General features: G+C 39.8%; 1 protein-coding gene across 4 annotated transcripts in view; it reads left to right on the top strand.

Moving 5' to 3' along the window:
* The window catches only part of NALCN (sodium leak channel, non-selective), a 329433-nt gene that overhangs the window by 291992 nt on the left and 17138 nt on the right, over positions 1 to 20303 (top strand). For all 4 annotated transcript variants that reach the window (XM_023513101.1, XM_023513099.1, XM_023513100.1 and 1 more), the window contains 9 exons: positions 37 to 143; positions 6447 to 6567; positions 6652 to 6750; positions 13745 to 13838; positions 14349 to 14455; positions 14657 to 14731; positions 15688 to 15807; positions 18703 to 18771; positions 19923 to 20071. In XM_023513101.1, coding sequence (XP_023368869.1) covers positions 37 to 143; positions 6447 to 6567; positions 6652 to 6750; positions 13745 to 13838; positions 14349 to 14455; positions 14657 to 14731; positions 15688 to 15807; positions 18703 to 18771; positions 19923 to 20071 — 941 coding nt within the window. The remainder of the gene's footprint in view (positions 1 to 36; positions 144 to 6446; positions 6568 to 6651; positions 6751 to 13744; positions 13839 to 14348; positions 14456 to 14656; positions 14732 to 15687; positions 15808 to 18702; positions 18772 to 19922; positions 20072 to 20303) is intronic.

Below are 20303 nucleotides of genomic sequence, written 5' to 3'. Positions count from 1 at the left end.
GTTTCCCCCTCTTCTTCCCCTTTTTCTCTACTTTAGGAAGATTGTAATGGCATATTCAGAATTAATGTAAGTGTGTCCAAGAACTTAAACTTAAAATTGAGGCCTGGAGAGAAAAAACCTGGATTTTGGGTGCCCCGTGTTTGGTAAGCATATCAGAAAAATATTCTGAAGAATGGTAGTTTTGTCAATATAATGGCTGTGAGTTGGTATAATACAGCATGAAAGTAAAGGTACTTCTGCTAGAGGTGTTGCAATGATTTTAAGGAATACAGGACAACGCACAGGATTACAATAAGATACCAAAAAAGGTAAATAAAAGAATAAGTGTTACAGTGAGTTTCACATTGCTTCATGAAACTAATGAAACAACCTCAGTATTTTTCTAATACTTTATAAGTATGTATCTGGATTCAAATGGCTTTAAAAATTAGTGAGGCTTAAAAAAAGATTTCCTATCAAATTAAAGCCAAACCCATCCTGACTTTCTGTCTTTAAGAGAGGATCTGATATCTTCATAACAGCTGTAGAAAACCCTAAATCATCAAGCTATTTCAATTTAAAATTGATTTCCATATTTGCAGCTCTGGAGGGGAAGAATCAGTAACATAGTTGATTACATCTAACTCTCCCTTTAAAATTCATTTTTCTTGAAAATGAATTTTCAAAGCATTTACATCAAAGCTGGAAGCACCTAGTGCCTTTTTCCTCCTCTAGTTTACTAACGACCATGAATGGAATTTCTCAGTCTGTTTCACTGATGAACTGCGTGTTCTGTCTGCTTCATTTGTTCTTTTTAATTGTTACCTGTTTTTTTTAATGTCTTTTTAACCTCTTGGAATGACAAGTGAGCAACAGCAACTCCGTCTTTATGACAGTTGACATCATCGTCTCAATGTCAAGACCCTTTAAAAGGAATAGTGTTTCACCCAGCTGTCCCCTCCCCCTCATTGTCACCTTTCTTTGGAGTTTCTCTAATATGAAATTCACTTTTACAAGCAATCCAATATAAGTTACATTACGTTTTTGTTTGTTTAAATTCTCAAGAACTAAGAAAAAAAGATGCATTTTGGACGTGAGGCTTGCGCTTGGTAGAGAGGAATCGAACACGTGAGAACAACCCCACCCAACTGCTAACTAGAAAAGGGGTCTGATTTACATCGAAATAAAAGTGAAAGATGCATAAAAATGTTACTGCTGAGACAAAAATTTATTATACCAAAAATAACTAACTTATACCAACATGTCAAATGGGAGTTTTCCCCCTACTCTTGTGAGATCGTGGCCAAAGCTTCAAGTCTGAGGTCAAGAGGGTAAAGAGTGTCTGTCTAGTCTTTCCTGCCTCCAAAGCTGGGGTGCTTTTTATTGTTTCTGTATTTCTTTCTGTCTAATAAATCCTGTATTATCACTGCAAAAAAAGCCAAATGTCTTTCCATTCTAAAAGGAGCAGATAGACCAATCCCAGTGGAACGTATGAAAACTCTCCCCACCTTCATCACCCAGCTCTAACTTATGTAAGAGAAACTCTACATTCACCAATAATATCGTGGGAGTGAACAAAGTCAGGAGCAGAAAATCTGTGGCATCTCCTTCCTTCACTGTGGAAGAAGGGAGAAGGTGTCTCTCAGCACAGCCAAGCCAGGTACCCCAGGAGGGCCACGTAGTGTCAGGTTGGGCAAGGCAGGAAGGGCAGCTCTTGTGGACAGGCGGCTCTGTACCACCTGGCAGAGCAGGTCACCTGGTGTTCCTGGAGGGCCAAGTACTTGTTGCCGAGGACCCCCTGATCTGAGCCTTTTCAATGAGACTTTGCTGCAAAGGGCTCTGGGCTGGGGAGGGGGCACCTCATGGAAAGAAGCTATGGGTGGCTTTCCAGGAGCCAGACCCGAGAATCACCCATAGCAGGAAAGGGCCAACAGGACGCTCTTGTGCTGGGAACTCAGGGTACACACGGTATCCATATATATTATGTATGTGCTAAACATTAACAAATAGAGTGTAGTAAATAAAAATTTGAAAAAAGCAAGATTAACACACCAGGTGATGGTTGCCATTGAAAAGGTTACAGTTCCTAACGGGGGGAGGACCATGGTGCCACACCATCGAAACCACACAGAATCTGGGGAAAAGCTATATTACAGTTTCCATGGGAAGGAACAGGCAGGTGGGGCTGGCTAGTGAATCAATTCAATGGGCCAACCTGCACATGGGCTGCCTCTAGTTGTCTGGTACCTGGTGTGGGTGATTAGGGCAGGTGAATCATAGCCTGGTGTGTGAGAGCTTGCTAAAGGAAGTGGTCAAGGGTGTGGAGCCTGGGTCGGTGCATTTGTATTTGGAAAGCATACTCCAGAAGGAAGATGTCTCCCAAGGTGGGGAGGGGGCGGATGAGACAGGTGGCCAAGATGAGGTCGCTCAGGCAAATCACTGGGATCTACAGAACATGATGCACTCAGTACGTGAATCCAGGACAGAGGCTCAGACATTGGTCAGCCCAGGGAATGTTTCTCAGGGACACACAAATGTGCTCCCCGGTAGGGCAATAGATGCTGCTCCAGGGACTGAGGCCCAGAGGCCAGCGGCATCACATACAGGCCATCCCTGCGTTACAAACATCCAGTGGACGCACTACTTACACTGACAAGTGGAAGCTATGCTACGTAATGGGTAGATGTACCTGCTCCATCTCACAGATACATTCAACACACCTACAGAGCCTATCTCGTTCGTAACCCCGAGACTGCCTTACAGGAGACTCGAGCCCCATTTTCTTCATTTCAACTCCATCCATCTCAGTCTTGTAAGAACCAGGGGCGGCCTGAAGAGGAGACATGAGAACGAAGAGAGAAGCCAATTCTTCCTTTCCTGTAACCAGGGTTTGGGTTTGAGCAGCTGAAACCAGGGTTTGGGTTTCAGCCGCTGAAGACAGGACCATCGTATGAGCTATGAGAACAAAGTTTGATAAAATGGAGTTGGCTTTTGGAAAGAAACTGATCTTATGACTGAAAGTGATGGAGAAGCTTTGGGAACTCCCAGGATGCCAGAAAGGAAACTTGAACACACTAGAAGGCAGTGTTTGGAGAAAAACCAGCCTGTTATCAGCAGTACCCTCTGTCCTTCAACCTGTTCCATAGAACAGTTACGTAGGGTTTCAAAAATGAAAGTGAACTGAAACTTTGATTAAGGTATTAAGAAGGGGTTTAAGTTCAATGGCATTTTAAAAGCATCAGATAATAAGAGGGCAGCCCTTGGACATCACCACAATTGCTTTTGTCCCTTTATCTAGGATCTTGTGACTTGGATTAGTTGTAGTGAAATAAAGATCTTTGGTCTAATAAATGTCAACTGTACCCATGATAATGTTTAATATTTTTCTTCTCTAGTAAGCTAATCAAGAGTTAGAAGCTGAAAATATTGTAATTTGGTATTGGCTAAATTATGATTAAGAAAATAACTTATGTCTGGGAATACGCCTGGAGGGATGCTTTGATAATTATAATTAGGACATAAATATGTCCTAATTCAGGAGATAGTCTCGTTTCTATATTCTCTCTTCAAATGAATAATTTATTTTTTTTCTGAATCATTCAGACTTGATGAGATAAAAATCACCTCAGTAAAAGGATTAAACATATCATGTATTATAAATATTGTGTGTTTTATTTTAAGTAAAGGTTGGAATATAGGAAAATGGCAAGCATGGAAGAAAAATCAATGAAGCATTCAAGTTTACAATAGATGTATTTATTGAATGCTCACTATTCACCAGCTACTACGCCTGTCACTGAGATATGGCCCTGAATAAGCTATGGCCCCCGTCCCCTAGGAGCTTGAATTCTAGTGGAGAATAGAAAATGAAATTATGAATAATTTTATACATATGCTAAGGGGTTTGCTGCTACACAGACAAACCCCTAAGCTTACCTCTAGATAACATGCACTCTTCTCCAGATTAATTATAAGTTACACTGTGATACCTTTTAGGCAAAAGGAGATTGAATGCTGTAGGTTGTCAAGCTCAAACAGGTCTGGGTACCAGGGTCTTGGAAGGGTCCCCCTTGGAAGGGTCCCACGTTCCTTTGCTTTGTGGTATGTCTATCTTCAATCCCTTCAGAAAAGCACAGCGTGTAATGGCTCACACAGGAAAGACCCTGACGCAAACTAAGACACTGTGAAGGAGAATGACAAGAGGAGGAGACACACTGGTTAACTTTTAAAGGGTGACAAATAGCAATTACATGAAAGGGGAAAGCAGTGGGCAGAAAGGTCTGGGCAGAGGTTATGTGTTGCATGTTGAGACAACTCCATTGCCAAAGTTCAAGGCTAAAAGAATGTTGGTGCATTCTGGGAAGCCCATGATGGTTGTGTAGGGTACCATGTTGGACAGTGTCACTCCTGCATTTCCACATCTCAATCACGTCTTCATGGTGTCCCCACAGTCCCCAGGGGAGGAGCAGCTCTCCTTATCATGATCTTAGGGGCCTTGGAGCACTTTCCTTTGGGTGGTGAAAGATGGACCAAATTGTGAGGTTGGAATCAATGTCTTTGATTTCTAAAGTGGACAGACAAGATTAAAATCTCTTAAAAATTAACCAGAAAGGATGATATTTAAACATCCTTCCAATCCAAGGAAGGGCAACATGTAAAATGATAATAATGGACTATGTTTGGAATTTAATAAAGTGCTTTGTAGTTACAAGTAAAGTTTCAAACTTTTAAATTTTGCTAACATAAACAATACATAAATAAACATCTTCTGTGATTAAAACTGACAAAGATCTGTTTTTTAAAATGCAGTAAATTCTTCTATTTCAATCTATAGTGCTACATTTTGTTTTCCTTGGTTTAGTTAGAATATATTTAAAATATTCTAACTTCCACAAGATGTGGATCATGAAAGTGGTTTCAGTTGTTGCAAATTCAGCTTAAAATGCACTTTTACATAAAGAAAATGGACGGGTAAGAAAATTCAACATCAGATCCGAGAACTGGCTTACTCGGTTAAAAAAAATTCTTATTCAAGCAAACTGTCACATTTGTAGAATCCTTACAACTTCTATCTGTGGCAAAATATATAAAATGTAATGGAAACCTCCCAAGGAAAAATCCAAAAGAATATATTTGTTCTTTCATACGTGAAAAAGGAAATCCAGAATTCCAAAATATGAATTTCTGAGTGGGGATTTTGCACTGTATGGAAAACATCATTACCAGTCAATTTTAGTCCCTTGGGAACAACTCAGTTTCATGTTTGGTTTCTTCTTAGATCCCCATGTATTTAGTATTTTAAAAAATTATAAAGGTCCATCTCATGATTGTCTCTATTGTTGGAAAAGCATTAAATATGGTAGAAAAGTGTTGAACTAGATTCCCCTCAGAGTGTGGCCTGTCATGAGGGTTAAATTTTGATAAATGAGCAGGCAGGGAAGAAAGGATCCAAATATAATTCAAAGGGGGCTGCGGGAGACCCGCTCTATTCAGTGGTCCAGAGCTCAGTTCTTCATCAAGTTCAGGAAATGTAGTGATAGTCCATAATTTTCTTGTATGCAGTTGTTTGAATATTTTAATTATTTAAAATTAGCCTCTAAATAAAAAGGCAGAAAAAAACACTAAAAGCTTCTTGTTTAACAACAAGAATTGTTAGCTAAGACCCATGACAGTTAAAGAAGAGGAAGTGGAGAGGGAGCATTTTAAAAAGTGGAAAGGATCACTTTTGTCAGTGGGAAGAAGAAAAGTATCCGGGTGTCAGTGTAACAAGAAATGAGACGTTCCTCCCCTTAGAAAATTAATGGTAGTGGGGTTAAAGGGTTTTAGGAAGCAGGAATCTACTGTGGGAGCAGACACCCCACTGCACCCTGGAGACTACAAGAAGTGTCAGCTGAGAGCACGCAGAGCTAATGAGAAAGAAGTCCAACCGAGAGAGGGACTGGAGATGCTCAGGCTCTGCGTAGATCACTCTTGCCATTTCAGTGACCTCTGCATGAATCGCTGCTTTGCAGTATGATGTTCACAATGATGACCCAAAATGAAATAAAGTGACCAAATTCTACTCTTTTTATGCTTTCTATGCTAACACGGGGAATTGTAATTGATGCCTTTAGAAAGGTTTTCAATGACAAAACTATTTTAAAATTCACATCCAAAATCCAGTACCCCTTTGTACAAATCTACACATTGTATTTCCACTTCTTAGTGTAACCGAGACAAGACAGAAATGTTTCAAGACCTCCAGAGCTAGAACTGGAGTTGTTTAGCCTTTTGTTTTAAATCGAGACCACGCCATCATAAATTCTAACACATGCATGCACTGCTCTGACTTAGCAAGGGAACGGCGCACAGCCTACCTTACCAAGGCTAAGAGGACCCTGCCCCCAGAATTGGGAAGAGCTGCAGCCATGTGCCTTATCATGCTTCTCACTGGAGTTCAGCAGAACGTTTCTCTTTCTGAATTGCAGGGCAAATCCTCGGAACTTTAATTTTGACAATGTGGGAAATGCTATGCTGGCATTGTTTGAAGTTCTCTCCTTGAAAGGCTGGGTGGAAGTGAGAGATGTTATTATTCATCGTGTGGGGCCGGTAAGTGAGTGCTTCAAATCCTTTGGACACCTTGAGAGCTGCTTTCATGCATTTGATGAATAACCATACTTTTCATTTATGCAGATCCATGGAATCTATATTCATGTTTTTGTCTTCCTGGGCTGCATGATTGGACTGACCCTCTTTGTTGGAGTAGTTATTGCTAATTTCAATGAAAACAAGGTAAGAATTCTTGGTTTGAATGCCACAGGGTTTCGTCTTTTTTAGCTATTCGCTTTGAGCTATCTTCCTCACACGCGGCGTGGAGTCACATGAAACTGTAATGTGACTGGTGTAAATAATCTTTATAACTATCTTACAAGCTACCTCATTGCTGCCTTCCAGACACATTATCTGAGAGTACAATTCTCTGACTAAATTTATCCTTTTGGTATCAGCATCATTAATTCGCTGACACCTACCAGGCACACCTCCTACTTTCCACATTGAAAGGATGTGCAGTAAGTTATTAAAACACAATAGCTGGAAGGGATTCACTGATTACAGGTAATATTACCTTCGCAAAATGCAAATTGCATTCTTCTTTGTAACTCAGTAGGTGAATTCAGAATTTTGGTGGGATGTGGTAAAATTTTTCAATTCTAGTTCATAGAATAAGAAGATTTTCTAATTCCATATAAACTACATACTTTATGAACTCAAGAAGCCTAGTCCTTCATAATAGCTCTAACAACCAACACAAGGGCTCACAAACATCAAACAAGAAGTAGGGTCGTTTCCTATCTAGAAGTTTAGTGCAGAACAATTCTATTAGCACCTCTTGGAGAGGTGCTTCTTCTTCTGACCACTTCTGATTTGCCGTCTCTTGTGTGAGGGTCAGTCTTTTGGAATTGTAATAATTGAAATGCATACAGTTTTTCAGTGGATACTGTTTACTAAGATTTTAAATATTCTATCAATTTTCACAACTCTGCACTGCACAGTTGAAAAAAAAAAAATGACTTGTCTATGGCTTGCAAGGGGTAAACACTGGGGCCGGAATTCAGAATTGGTACCTAGGTGGCATCAGGATCTGTGATTCTTCTGATGCAGGAATATAGAAATGTCAGCTGCCATTCTGTGTCAAGCTAGATCTGCCCACAGAGTGCCGCGCAGTCCCTGTGACTCGAGGCCAGGACCCATTCCCAGGCACTTGCCTCAGAGCTCTTGGGTTTGTGTAACTGCACGTGGGACTGTATCATTCACCATCCCCAGGCGCAACGTGTGTGGCAGTAGTTACACAGTCAGTGGCCACCTTTGATGTGTGTCTAATGAGTATGTCATTTTGTTCAAGCTTTCAAAGGGTGCAATTTGAAAATCCTCCCTTAGGGCCCCAACGCTACCGGGACTCATAGAATCATGGATTCTTAGAGGTAGAAAGGACAGTCAGAATTTTACTGGGCAGCCAGTAAAGGACAGCCTCCTATTCTACTCCCTCACACATTCATAAACCAGTTTCTTTGAATCCTACAGTGTTCAGTTTAATACCAGGCAGAAGCAGGAAGAAGGGTCTTTTTAGATACCTTTGAGCAGACACTGGAAATTCCAGAACATGAGCAAAAGCTCGTCAGTTAACAGGAGAGTGTAGGCACTGCCCGTTCAGGGCACTATACCAGGTCCTCTGCACAGGCCCCTGATTTCAGGAGCAGTAGGGCCCATGGCAGCTCACAATTCAGCAACTTAAATGGAACAACATAAAATGTTCACTGACTGGTGACAAATGGTATCATTTCTCTTGAACTCAGAGGAAAAGCTGAGCTAAGCAGAGTAACCACAGGGACCCACTTCCAAACCCGTGTTTGTGTTCTGAAGGAAGAAGTGACTTGGCCTGTTTGGGGAGTATGTTATGTCAGCTCAAAGGGACACTTAGAGAAAGGGGGAAATTACAAGGAATTACAACAGCAGGCATGAAAAACCTGATAAGTTAATTGGGTACAAATTTCTAAATCATGTAAACCTTTCAGTGAAATTTTATTTTTCTGTAAGATTTTTTACAAGGTAGCACATGAGCTGCTATGTAACTGCATTTTTCGTTATTTGTTTATTATTTATTATTTCAGCAGATTGATTTGAGCACTTACTTGGTGCCAGGCATGGCTCTTGGCCCTGAGAATGTAGTGACATACACTAAACACATAAACATCTTTGCCCTCATGGAGCACACGTCTGAATAGTCATAGCCAGGGGTATATAAATAGCTTAATAGCTTTCCAAATATAGAGGCAACCAAGAGATGAGAAATAAGCTTTGGGGGCAAAGATTTCACATTTTAGAATTATGCAAAAATATGTCTTCCTTCAAAAATAGAAGCCTCTCTAAAAAGTTCCAAGTCAAGGCCGGGTGCAGTGGCAGGAATTCCAGACCAGCCTGAGCAAGAACAAGACTCCATCTCTAAAAAAAATTGAAAAATTACCAAGGTACTGTGGCCGGCACCTGTAGTCCTAGCTACTCAGAAGGCCGAGGCAGGAAGATCACTTGAACCTAGGAGTTTGAGATTGCTGTGTGGTAGGCTAAGGTTGTGGCACTCTAGCCTGCGGCAACAGAGTGAAACTCTGTCTCAAAAAAAAGTTTCATGTCTATATTGGTAATAAGATTTTCTTCTGATGTCCCTACCAGGCATTGTGGGCTTTTTTACTTCAAAATATTGCAGGGGTCCACATGTTTTGGTTACATATTTTGCTTTTGTACATTTCAGATCAAAGTTATAAGTGTTCCCTTCACCCAGGATGTGCATTGTACCTGTTATGTGTACTAACCCAATCCCTCCTCCCCCTCCCTCCAATTTCATTCCCATTGAATTCTGCTTCCCTATGTGCACGTAAGTTGATCAACTAGTTCCAATTTAGTACTGATTTGTGAACATAGATTTTGTAACCTGAGACTTTGCTGAATTAATTTATGAATTCCAGGAGTTTCTTGGTTTAATTGTTGGAATTTTCTAGATATAAGATTATCTCATCAACAAAGAGAAATAATTTGGCCTCTACTTTCCCCATTTGGATACCCTTTATTTCCTTCTCTTGCCTGATTACCCTGGCAAGGACTTCCAGAACTATGTGGAAGAGAAGTGGTGATAGTGGGCAACCTTGTTTGGTTCCAGTTCTAAGAGAGAATGCTTTCAATTTTTTCCTATTCAATATGACGCTGGCTGTGGATTTGTCATATATGGCCTTTATAATTTTGAGATAAGTCCCATCTGTGCTGACTTTGGTAAGCATTCTTATCATAAAAGACTACCGAATTTTGCTGAATGCTTTTTCTGTGTCTGTTGAAAGGATTGTGTGGTTTTTGTTTTTCTATATGTTTATGTTTATTAATAGATTGATGTATGTTGAACCATCTTTGCATCTTTGGGATGAAGACCGCTTGGTCATGATGAATTTTTTTTAATGTACAGCTGAATTATCAAAGACTTATTGAGAATTTTTGCATCTATATTCCTAAGGTATATTTGTCTTTTATACCTTTCTTTTTTAGTTGTGTCCTTTCCTGGCTTTGGTGTCAAGGTGATTCTGGCTTCATAGAATGAATTAGGGAGGATTTCTGCCTTCTTAAGGAATAATTTTTGCAATATAGGTACACACTTTTCTTTGTAGGTTTGGTAAAATTTTATGTGTGAAATCATCTAGTCTGGTACTTACTTTTGTTGGAAAATTTTTTATTGCTGCTTCAAATTTCGTACTTGATTTTAGTCTGCTGAGGAGTTCTGTATCTTCCTGACTGAACCTAGGGAGGTTGTGTATTTCCAAGAATTTTCCATTTCCTCCACATCCTCAAGTTTATGAGCACAGAGACTTTTATAGTATTCAGAGATGATATGTTGTATTTTCATGATATCAGTTGTAATTTCCCCTTTTTTGTTTTTAATTGAGGTTATTAGAGTCCTTATGAACTTCATTCACCAATAATAAACTTTTAAGTCTTTTATATACACATTTATTAATAATCTGATGATACCATACTTATTATGTTTTTGGATCCTTTCAGATTCACCTTTCCAAAAGATCTTGTTATATATAACAAAGGAATAGTATTAATGTCTATAGTGTCTGGAAAACAAATATTTGTTTGCAATTAGTGAGAAAAGTGGTTTAGTATTATTAATATTGGGAAAAAAATAATTTTAAAGAAATGTCATTCTTAGAATAAAAGATATAATTAAATGATAACAGAAGAAACCAATTAATAGAAAAGTATAGAACTTCTCAATCTCAAAATATACAAAGTAAAAATTACCCAAGTTAAAAAAGAATATTGCAAATCCAAAATCATAGTGAAATATATTAACATATTTCTCTAAGAAACTAATAAATCAGACAAGAAAAAAAGAGAATATGAGATTCGATACACATATAGCAAGCACACCTGAATTAATGAACATATGAGAACTTGAGATTATTCATTGTTTTAAACTGTATCCTCCAGAAGGACATAAAACAATAAATACCAACAAGTTTATAATGTACAAAATATGTACATTTTAAAAAGAGAGGGAAAAAACTCACAATTTGGAAATATTAAGATACCATTCTCAATGATTTATGAGTTAAAAAAAGAAATTATAGGGCGGCGCCTGTGGCTCAGTGGGTGAGACGCCGGCCCCATATATAGTGGGTTTGAGCCCAGCCCCAGCCAAACTACAACAAAAAAATAGCCAGGTGGGGCAGCGCCTGTGGCTCAAAGGAGCCAGGCACCGGCCCCATATACTGGAGGTGGCAGTTTCAAAAAAAAAAAAAAATAGCCAGGCGTTGTGGCAGGCGCCTGTAGTCCCAGCTACTCAGGAGGCTGAGGCAAGAGAATCGCCTAAGCCCAGGAGTTGGAGGTTGCTGTGAGCTGTGTGATGCCAGAGCACTCTACTGAGGGTGATAAAGTGAGACTCTGTCTCTACAAAAAAAAAAAAAAGAAAGAAATTATATTAGAAATCACAAAACATTTAGATAAATTATTTTAAAATATTATGTATAAAAATTCACAAAGTATAGATGAATCAGTAATTAGAGAGAAATTTATTACTTTAAGTGTATGCATTAGAGAAGAAAATCAGGTTAAATATTACTATGTCAAACATCGAAATCAAAGGAGAATGAGAATGTAGAAGGTAGAAAGTAACAAAGATTAGCACAGAAATTAATGATAAAGAAAGTGAGGAAACTTGTGTAGTTTCTGTACAGCTCAAGAATAACAAAATTCAAACCAATTTTTACACCATGTAAACATTTGTATTTGAATTTCAGATAAGCAGAAAATAATATTTGCTCTTGTAACTATTTTTAATCATACATTTGTATGTATATTTAATCATACGTACTATATTTATTTATTGGGTACAGTGTGATATTTCAATACGTGGAGGTGTATGCATACATATATATGTATGATGTATAACAATCAAAACAGAGTAATTAACATATTTATTGCCTCAAACGTTTATCATTTCTTTATGTTAGGTGCAATCAAAATCTTCTAGCCATTTGAAAATATACAACTAATTGTCATTGATTATAATCACCCTCTAGAAACACTAGAACTTACTCCTTGTGTCCTGTTGTACATTTATACCATTAATCAGCCTCTGGCTATCCCCTTCTTCCTTCTACTCTTTCCTTCCTCTGGTAAACATTTACTTTTGACCCTTCAGTAGTTACAGATTTCATAACATGAGTCACAAAGCAAAATCTATAAGCATTAAAATTAAAAATTTCTCAAGGACAAAAGGCACTATGAGAAAAATTAAAATAAAGCCAAAACTAAGAGAAAATATTTACAACTCACATAATTGACAGAATACATGTATCCAAAACATATGAAGAATATCCATAAAACATTAAAAAGTAAATATCAAAATACAAAAATGAGCAAAGAGTACGAATAGGCAATTCACAGAGGAAGACCCAGGAATCGCCATTAGTACACATACAAAATGTTTCACCTCATTAGTATTAAAACTATATTAGATGCATTTCACACCTATTGAAGGGGTCAAATTAAAATGTCTGATAACATCAAGTGTTGTCAAGAATTTAAGGAAAGGGGAACACATATATTACTGATGAAAATTTATTTTTGGTATTGCTCTTTGGATAGCAACTTGGCAACATCTGGTAAATATAAAGACACTTAAATTCTTCACCAATTCTTCTAGAGATTTAGAAAGGGGAAATCCTCTTAGATGTCCACTGTGAGACAGTACATATGTGCTCATCACAGCACTATATAGAGGCCATAAGCCTGAAATGAAAAACTTCTGATATATTTGTACTGTGGACTGTGTGAGCCGCTAAAATGAACAAATTAGACTTAGTAATCTAGTTTGTATGGAAAACATACTGTTCAATAAGGACAAAGATGAACTGCATAAATAAACACATATTGGATACCATTTATGTGAATTTTAAAAATTCAAAACAAATAAAATCTTGTGCATTTATTTATACATAAACACAGAAGTCTGAAGCACAGTCAGGAGGTTATACCCTGAGGACAGTGGTTAGCTCTGGGGAAGCCAAGGAACAATGGGAGTAGGGGTGGGGTCGTTTTCTAGTTTCTTACATTATATTTCTACCTTTATAACACTAATCAAATACACTACCATGCAGGACAACGCAATACAATATAATATAATTGTGTGCATTTTAATCAAATACTCTATTATGCAAAATATGTGATCCCATTAAGCCAGTTATCACAGCACTAATTTCTTAAAAAGGCAAATTCTGTGACTAGCTGCCTCTTAAAAATAGTTTTGTGATTGCACATATCAAAATTTTTTTCTTTAAAAAAAAAAAAGACAAAAATGCTCTAACCAGAAGCAGCGGCACTGACAAGCTATAATTTTGCTGCTGTGAAATGAAACCGCTATTAGTATCCCTTTCCGAAAATGTAATTATGTAAAAAACCCTTTTAAAATTCTCCCAAATCTGAATATTACACATCTTCAAAGCTACAAATGGAAGGCAGCTGAATTCTCTCTGCAACACGCAGCATCATTTTGGAAACTCCTCCCCAGGCTGACTTTGGGCATCCTGACAGAGTATTTCTCTAACCACCACGGTGGAAAAACGCCCATGTTGCAAACCCTCACATCAGTGCTGTTTGTGTCAGCACCCCATCTGCGACATTCTTGGGGGGAGCATGTGACAAAAGGCCTTTTCCCTCTTGCTTTCCTTTGTCTGTTAAGGGGACAGCTTTGCTGACCGTCGATCAGAGGAGATGGGAGGACCTGAAGAGCCGACTGAAGATCGCACAGCCTCTTCATCTCCCGCCCCGCCCGGGTACCCAAGATGCTCTGGTTTGATTCATGTCGGGCACAAGTGTGCATGATTCCCCAGGAGTCTCAGATTTAAATTAAAATAATAATCGTGAGGCCACTGGGAGGTTGTGCATAAGTTAATATAGAAACAGGCACCAAACCACAGATCTCTCCGTAAGGCTATCAAAATCAACCACCCAAAGGCTGTGCTTCAGTGCTCTCAGACTAAGCCTTAATGAAAAAATGAATTTTTAAATAAAATATATTTGTGCTTGCCTTTTAAAAATGTGAGTGAAAGGTATTAAAGTGACAGAAATTGAATGATGCACTTCCCCTTCCGATCCAAGCGGCGTCATGCGCTGTCGTTGTAAATATTCTGAGCCGGCCGTTCCTGCAAAACATCTCACCAGAGATGGACGGTCCGGGGAGAGGAATGTCATGGGTTTGAAGATAAGCATTAAAGAAAATGAAAGACAAGAAAGTAAGCGTGACCCAGGTCTAAAGTGCCCTGGTCTCAACCTTTCTTTTCCAGACAATGATGGTTTCAGAGCTAAGATGTATGACATCACCCAGCACCCTTTCTTTAAGAGGACAATCGCCTTACTGGTCCTGGCCCAGTCCGTGCTGCTCTCAGTCAAGGTAGTGGCTTCACCCCACGACTCTGAGAATGAATTTTTGTAGGCATTGGTTCCTCCAGGAATATTGTAAACTGCCCCATCCATTCATAGTCTATGTTCTCAAACGTCAATAATTAAGATTCAGGGCAAAGTGGGCAGAAGAAGAGAGAAAGTCTGTGTGTCCGGCAGATGTGGGCAGACCCATGTGCTGTTTCTGTTGCAGTGGGACGTCGAGGACCCAGTGACAGTACCTTTGGCAACAATGTCGGTGGTGTTCACCTTCATCTTTGTTCTTGAGGTATGATAATGAGGAGTCAGCCGGCCCCAGGCGGAGCCACGCACAATTTTAAAGTAAATCGGTGTCTCTCTTTGATGCCACTTACTTTCAGCTCCATTGCCTTTGAGGGGTTTGTGGGTGGAGAACAGGTAACGTGCTCTTAGGCTGTTTCCCTCTTAGCCTGTTCTGCCGAACTTGAACAAAGACCTCACTTTATCCTTGAGATTTTTCTTAACTGCAGAAATGCCACTGTCCATCGTTGTGCCTGAACGTTGGCCTGTCTAGTTACGTGAGTTGAGATATCTAGAGGGACCAGCACGAACCCCTGTAATTCAGGGTCTCAAATTACAACGCGCTGGCAAAGCGAGTGGGCTCCGACAAGATTATTTTAATACGTGGTTCCTGTAATATCAATTTCCAGGGCAATCTTCTTTGAAATACAAGCAGATTCTCATTTTGCCTTAGACTGGTTGATGTTTCCCAAAAATCTATGGCCCTGTACTTGAGGAAGAAAAACGTTCTGCTCTCCGCACTAGTCATAAAACAGGAAGAAACGAGTGTGGGGAACACAGATTTGTAACTTACTGAGCTCTAAAAATACATCATATATCTTGGTAATAAACTCTTCTGCATTGTTTAATATTATTCTTTAAGGAGATAATACAGACGTGAGGTGTAAAAGGAAACCTCAAAAGGCACTAAAGGATTTGTCTCTTTTTTTTTTTTTTTTTTGCAGTTTTTGGCTGGGGCTGAGTTTGAACCCACCACCTCCAGCTTATGGGGCTGGCACCCTACTCCTTGAGCCACAGGCGCCACCCAGGATTTGTCTCTTTTTAATTGAAAACACAATCATAATGGAATAAAATAATTTAGAATTGTCTTCATTTGACAAAGAATACATACACGGACAAGTGAGTGCATTTCCATATGTGCTGAGCACTGACTCCCCTCTTTATTTTCTTCATTGATTTCCCCAGGTTACAATGAAGATCATAGCAATGTCACCTGCCGGCTTCTGGCAAAGCAGAAGAAACCGATACGATCTGCTGGTCACGTCGCTTGGCGTCGTGTGGGTGGTGCTTCACTTTGCCCTCTTGGTGAGTGCAGGAGCAAACTTCATCTCAGTTGATAATTTCCGTTTAGCTCAGTTCAGCTCACCCGTTTCCAGTGTCATTACACTGCGTGCTGCCCTACACTCAGATCCTAGATGAACCTCTCCAAAGCCCAACTTTGATCATGACGGGCCCTGCGACACACTTGCATCTGTGTGTGCACAAGCCCACCCTCGGGACACAGGCCACACCTGGCCCTCCAAGCCCCAGAGTGTGAAAGTCAGACAGAGAAGGAGCTTAAATAACTTTGGCTTAACTGGAAAGTGTACCAGATGAGAAAATGAGGGAGAGAGAGAGAAACGAGAGAGACTTGGGGACCCATCTCAATTCACACATCAAGCTAGTATCAGAAGACTCGAGCCCTGCTCCCTGCGCAGAAGCATAGCATCATTGCACTTTTATTATAATCAATATTTCACAACATAATCCTCAGGTAATTCCACTGCTTTACTTTCTACTAGATACTTAGCTGCCATTTCTCTAAAGGACATCATTCCCCATCTCCAGGCCTATGTTCTCACTATTTTGCCTAAGATAGCCTGGCCTTCCATTCAGTCTGGGGTCTGGCTCAAAATCTATAGCTGTGGGTATACTTGGCTGTAGTCTAGAAACACGGTGCCCCATGGAAATAAAACATAGCCTCAGATGGCATTTAAAATTTTCTAGAAGCCACATTTTTTAAAAAGAAACAGATAATAATATTTTAATAACATATTTTCTAACTTTTCCACATTCAAAATATTATCATTTCAGTGTATCGACAATATGAAAAACATTGAGATAAGTTACATTTGTGTGAAGCCTGTAACTGTGTGTTTTACATGCACAGCCCATCTTCATTCACACTGGCCACAGTTCAAGTCCTTGGCAACCACGCGTGGCTCATAGGGGCCATACTGGGCACCTCAGGTCTGGAGGGTCTAGGCCTTCATCTAGGCTCTGCCACTATCCATCGTTGACCTAGTGACTCACCTTCAGTGAGCCTTTGTTCCCTACTCTGAACTGGGGGATATAACTTCATAACCCACTTACTCCATATGGGCATTACAACGATCAAGTGAGATCATGTGTTTGATGCTTGCTTCAAACTGTCAGGATTACACTACACAAGCCCATAGGCACTATGTAATCACCACCTTTTTTTGTTTGTTTTCCTTGTTCTCAGCCCAAAGTGGTATTATCCATTTTTCCCTGTTCCCTTCCATTCATTCTCCCATCCCTTGATGTTAGAGGTATGCCAGGAAAGATGCATAACCCACAGGATCCATTGCCCCATCAGAAAGGGCTTGCTTTAACACGAAATTGCTGTCCTTGTCAAACCAATGTTTACTTCAGCTTCTGGGGCTACACAAAGCCCAGGTGAGCTCTCGGTCACCCTCAGGCATTTTCCTAGCAATGAATGGTTTTGAGCACTAAAGATATACACTGTGCTAGGAACTGAGAAGAATGTAATGAGCAAAACAAAGACAGTCGCTGCTCTTGGAAGAGCACGGCCTGGAAATCTAGGTAGATACTCAGCAGATGCTCACAAATCAGTAAGAATCATTGCCATGGTGAAGGTGGTGAAGGTGAGCCCTCGCTCCTATGATGACAGGTGCATCATAGTGGACATGACTGGAGAGGTTTTAGAAGGTGTCCTCGAGGGAGTCATGGTTGGGTTCCATCTGTGGATGAAGGCAGCTGTCCCTGTGATGGGTTCCCATGATAGATGGACTAGGAGGTGTGAGGGTAGCATAGCACAGGATCTGGAAAAGTAAAGGTGTCAGACCTCCCAGAGCTCGGCAGCTCAGGACATCATCCTAGAAGCTGTTGGTTGTCATTGCTTCCAGAACATAAGGAGAAAAGGCATCTATGATAGATTTTTAGCTAACTTGGGGAAAAGAGGCACAAGACCCATGATTTGTTTTTTCTCCAGATAAATTGCAGCCAAAGCTACTCAGTCCAAGCCAAAAAGTCAAGGCTTCCTAATCCCAGAGAGGAAATCTTAACCAACTTGCCTAGGCTGCCTAGCTGCTGCTTTTGTGCTGCTGTGAGGACCTCTTGGTCTTGGAAGGAGGTTCATTCTCCACAGTATTTTGCAGTGGATGACTGGGAAGGAAGGTGCGCTTCTCGTCCCCCATCCAAACATGCTATGTGTGTACATTCAGTTACTTGGACCGAGCATCTCACTGGACTCCCTTCCTGGTGGCCCATCTGTGACTGCTGTCATTTGGCCAGGCAGACCTCCTCAGGAATAATCGTGCTTTGGCATCAGCTAAATGTCAAGGTTGTCACTGCAGTTAGAGCTGGTGGGGTCTTTGTTTCTCGAGTGATGCTTTCTTATTCATAAAGTGCAGTCACCACTTCCTGCTAATCGCACACTTAAAGAAAGAGTTGGATCTGTTCCTGGGCAGGAAGGAGTTCTCTGAAGTCAGCCGAGACTAGGGAGCGTGCGGTTTGTCTGCAGACCTTCAGAGAGAAGGAATCTGACTCGCACGGTCTCCTCCAGCGTCAGCCCTTCCTCCTTGCCAGGATTCCTCTGTCCCATCCATCTCACTTGGCATCCTTAGGTTGCGTCGTTCTCGGGTATTTCTCACACCCTGTCCTTTCAGAAGCTGCTCAGTATTTTGTGTCAAATAAATTTCAAAATACAGAAGCTGGCTGAGGAAAACAGAACCCGAAGTTTCATTTGCGATTGAATTTTATATCTAATATTTATTCATGAGTTTTTGCGGTGACCTTTTCAGCACCTTTTTTTTAAGATAAATTCCTTATACGAATTTTCACATTGTATTAAACTAATTATTCAGTAGACTTCACGGAAGGCTTCAAATGAAAAATGGAACTGTAATAAAATCTTTTGTGCCAATGATGAGAGGCCGTCTTCTCTTTAAATTTCAGAACGCGTATACCTACATGATGGGAGCCTGTGTGATTGTGTTCAGGTTTTTCTCTATCTGCGGAAAGCACGTGAGTACCCTGGGAAGAATCCTGTCGAAGGTTACAGACGTGAGGACAGTGACCAGCTGACCACAGCCTTACCTTTCAATAGGCAGGGCTGTGGTCAACAAAGTATTAGACATCATAAGTCAAGATTAACAAATGGCAAATATTAAAATGAATCTGTACTTATAAATCATATCTTTTGATATGTTTCCTCCCGTTTATGTTGTGTAATGTGTTCTTTATGTTTATGTGATACACTCAATTCAAAATACTGTAGCCATGGAAGCAAAAACTCATGATCTTTCATAATGCATCTTCACTATCATTTTTAATAAAGTTAAGTAACTTTACTGCAAAGAAAAATAATCTTTAATGAGCTTTCATGTTTTTATAATTCCAGATTTCTTCATGTTCTTTCTTAATGTTTGTGCATGTATTTTTCATTCTAAAAATATTGTTTCTTTTGTTATTAATAACATTATTTTATGTATAATTATATGTAGCCACATAATCAATATATGGAATGTTTGATGGTTATTTAGTATTATACCATTGTCTAGGTTTGTTTTTGTAAAAGTCTGTTTGTAGAAGAAACCTGACTTTATTTGTCATAGGTCAAAATGTATAGCCCTTCCTCACAGAGCTTGGAAGCAAGAGGAGGAAAGAAATGGAGGCTGAAAAGCTCAGGGTGCCTTTTTTTTTTTTAAGAGACAGAGTCTCACTTTGTCGCCCTCAGTGAGTATCATGGCATCACAGCTCACAGCAACACCTAGCTCCTGGGCTTAGGCGATTCTCTTGCCTCAGCCTCCTGAGTAGCTAGGACTACAGGTGCCCGCCACAATGCTCAGCTATCTTTTTGTTGCAGTTTGGCGGGGACCAAGTTTAAACTCACCACCCTCGGTATATGGGGCCAACACCCTACTCACTGAGCCACAGGCACCGCCACAGGGTGCCACTTTCATTGAAAGTTCAGCTCAGCTGAAGAGACTGAACATTTTTAAATATGAGTGCTTGGTGGTTTTTGAATAACATTCAGATTTAAACTAATACCTATTAAAAGCAACTTTCAAATGATATACTTGATTGCTGATTAAATATTAGTTACTACCCAGGTCTCCATGAATTTTCTCTCCCTCTCTCTCCTTCTCCACCATTCCCCCCACCCCCATCTCTAGGTAACACTAAAGATGCTTCTCCTGACAGTCGTGGTCAGCATGTACAAAAGCTTCTTCATCATCGTAGGAATGTTCCTCCTGCTGCTGTGTTATGCTTTCGCTGGAGTTGTTCTATTTGGTACTGTGAAATACGGGGAGAACATTAATAGGTTGGTGTATGTTTATCTTCTATTTATTTATTTCATTTATCAAGCAAATCTTTTAAATAATAAAATCATAAATAATCACTTAAATGTTTTTATCTATTAAAAAATGGGGGAAAGGGAGAGGGAAACAATTACTTGGAAAGAAAAATAAGATAAAATAGCCAAATTTTCAATGCCTTTTTTTTCCCAGTTGAAAAAGGTATTCACTTTTACTTTAGAAACTCGAAATAAAATG

Source organism: Otolemur garnettii, unplaced genomic scaffold (assembly GCF_000181295.1).
Source record: "Otolemur garnettii isolate 467f Iridium unplaced genomic scaffold, OtoGar3 scaffold00034, whole genome shotgun sequence".
NCBI classification, from domain to species: domain Eukaryota; kingdom Metazoa; phylum Chordata; class Mammalia; order Primates; family Galagidae; genus Otolemur; species Otolemur garnettii.
The sequence above is the reverse complement of the archived record's forward strand: the minus strand, read 5'-3'. Positions and strand labels throughout refer to the sequence as shown.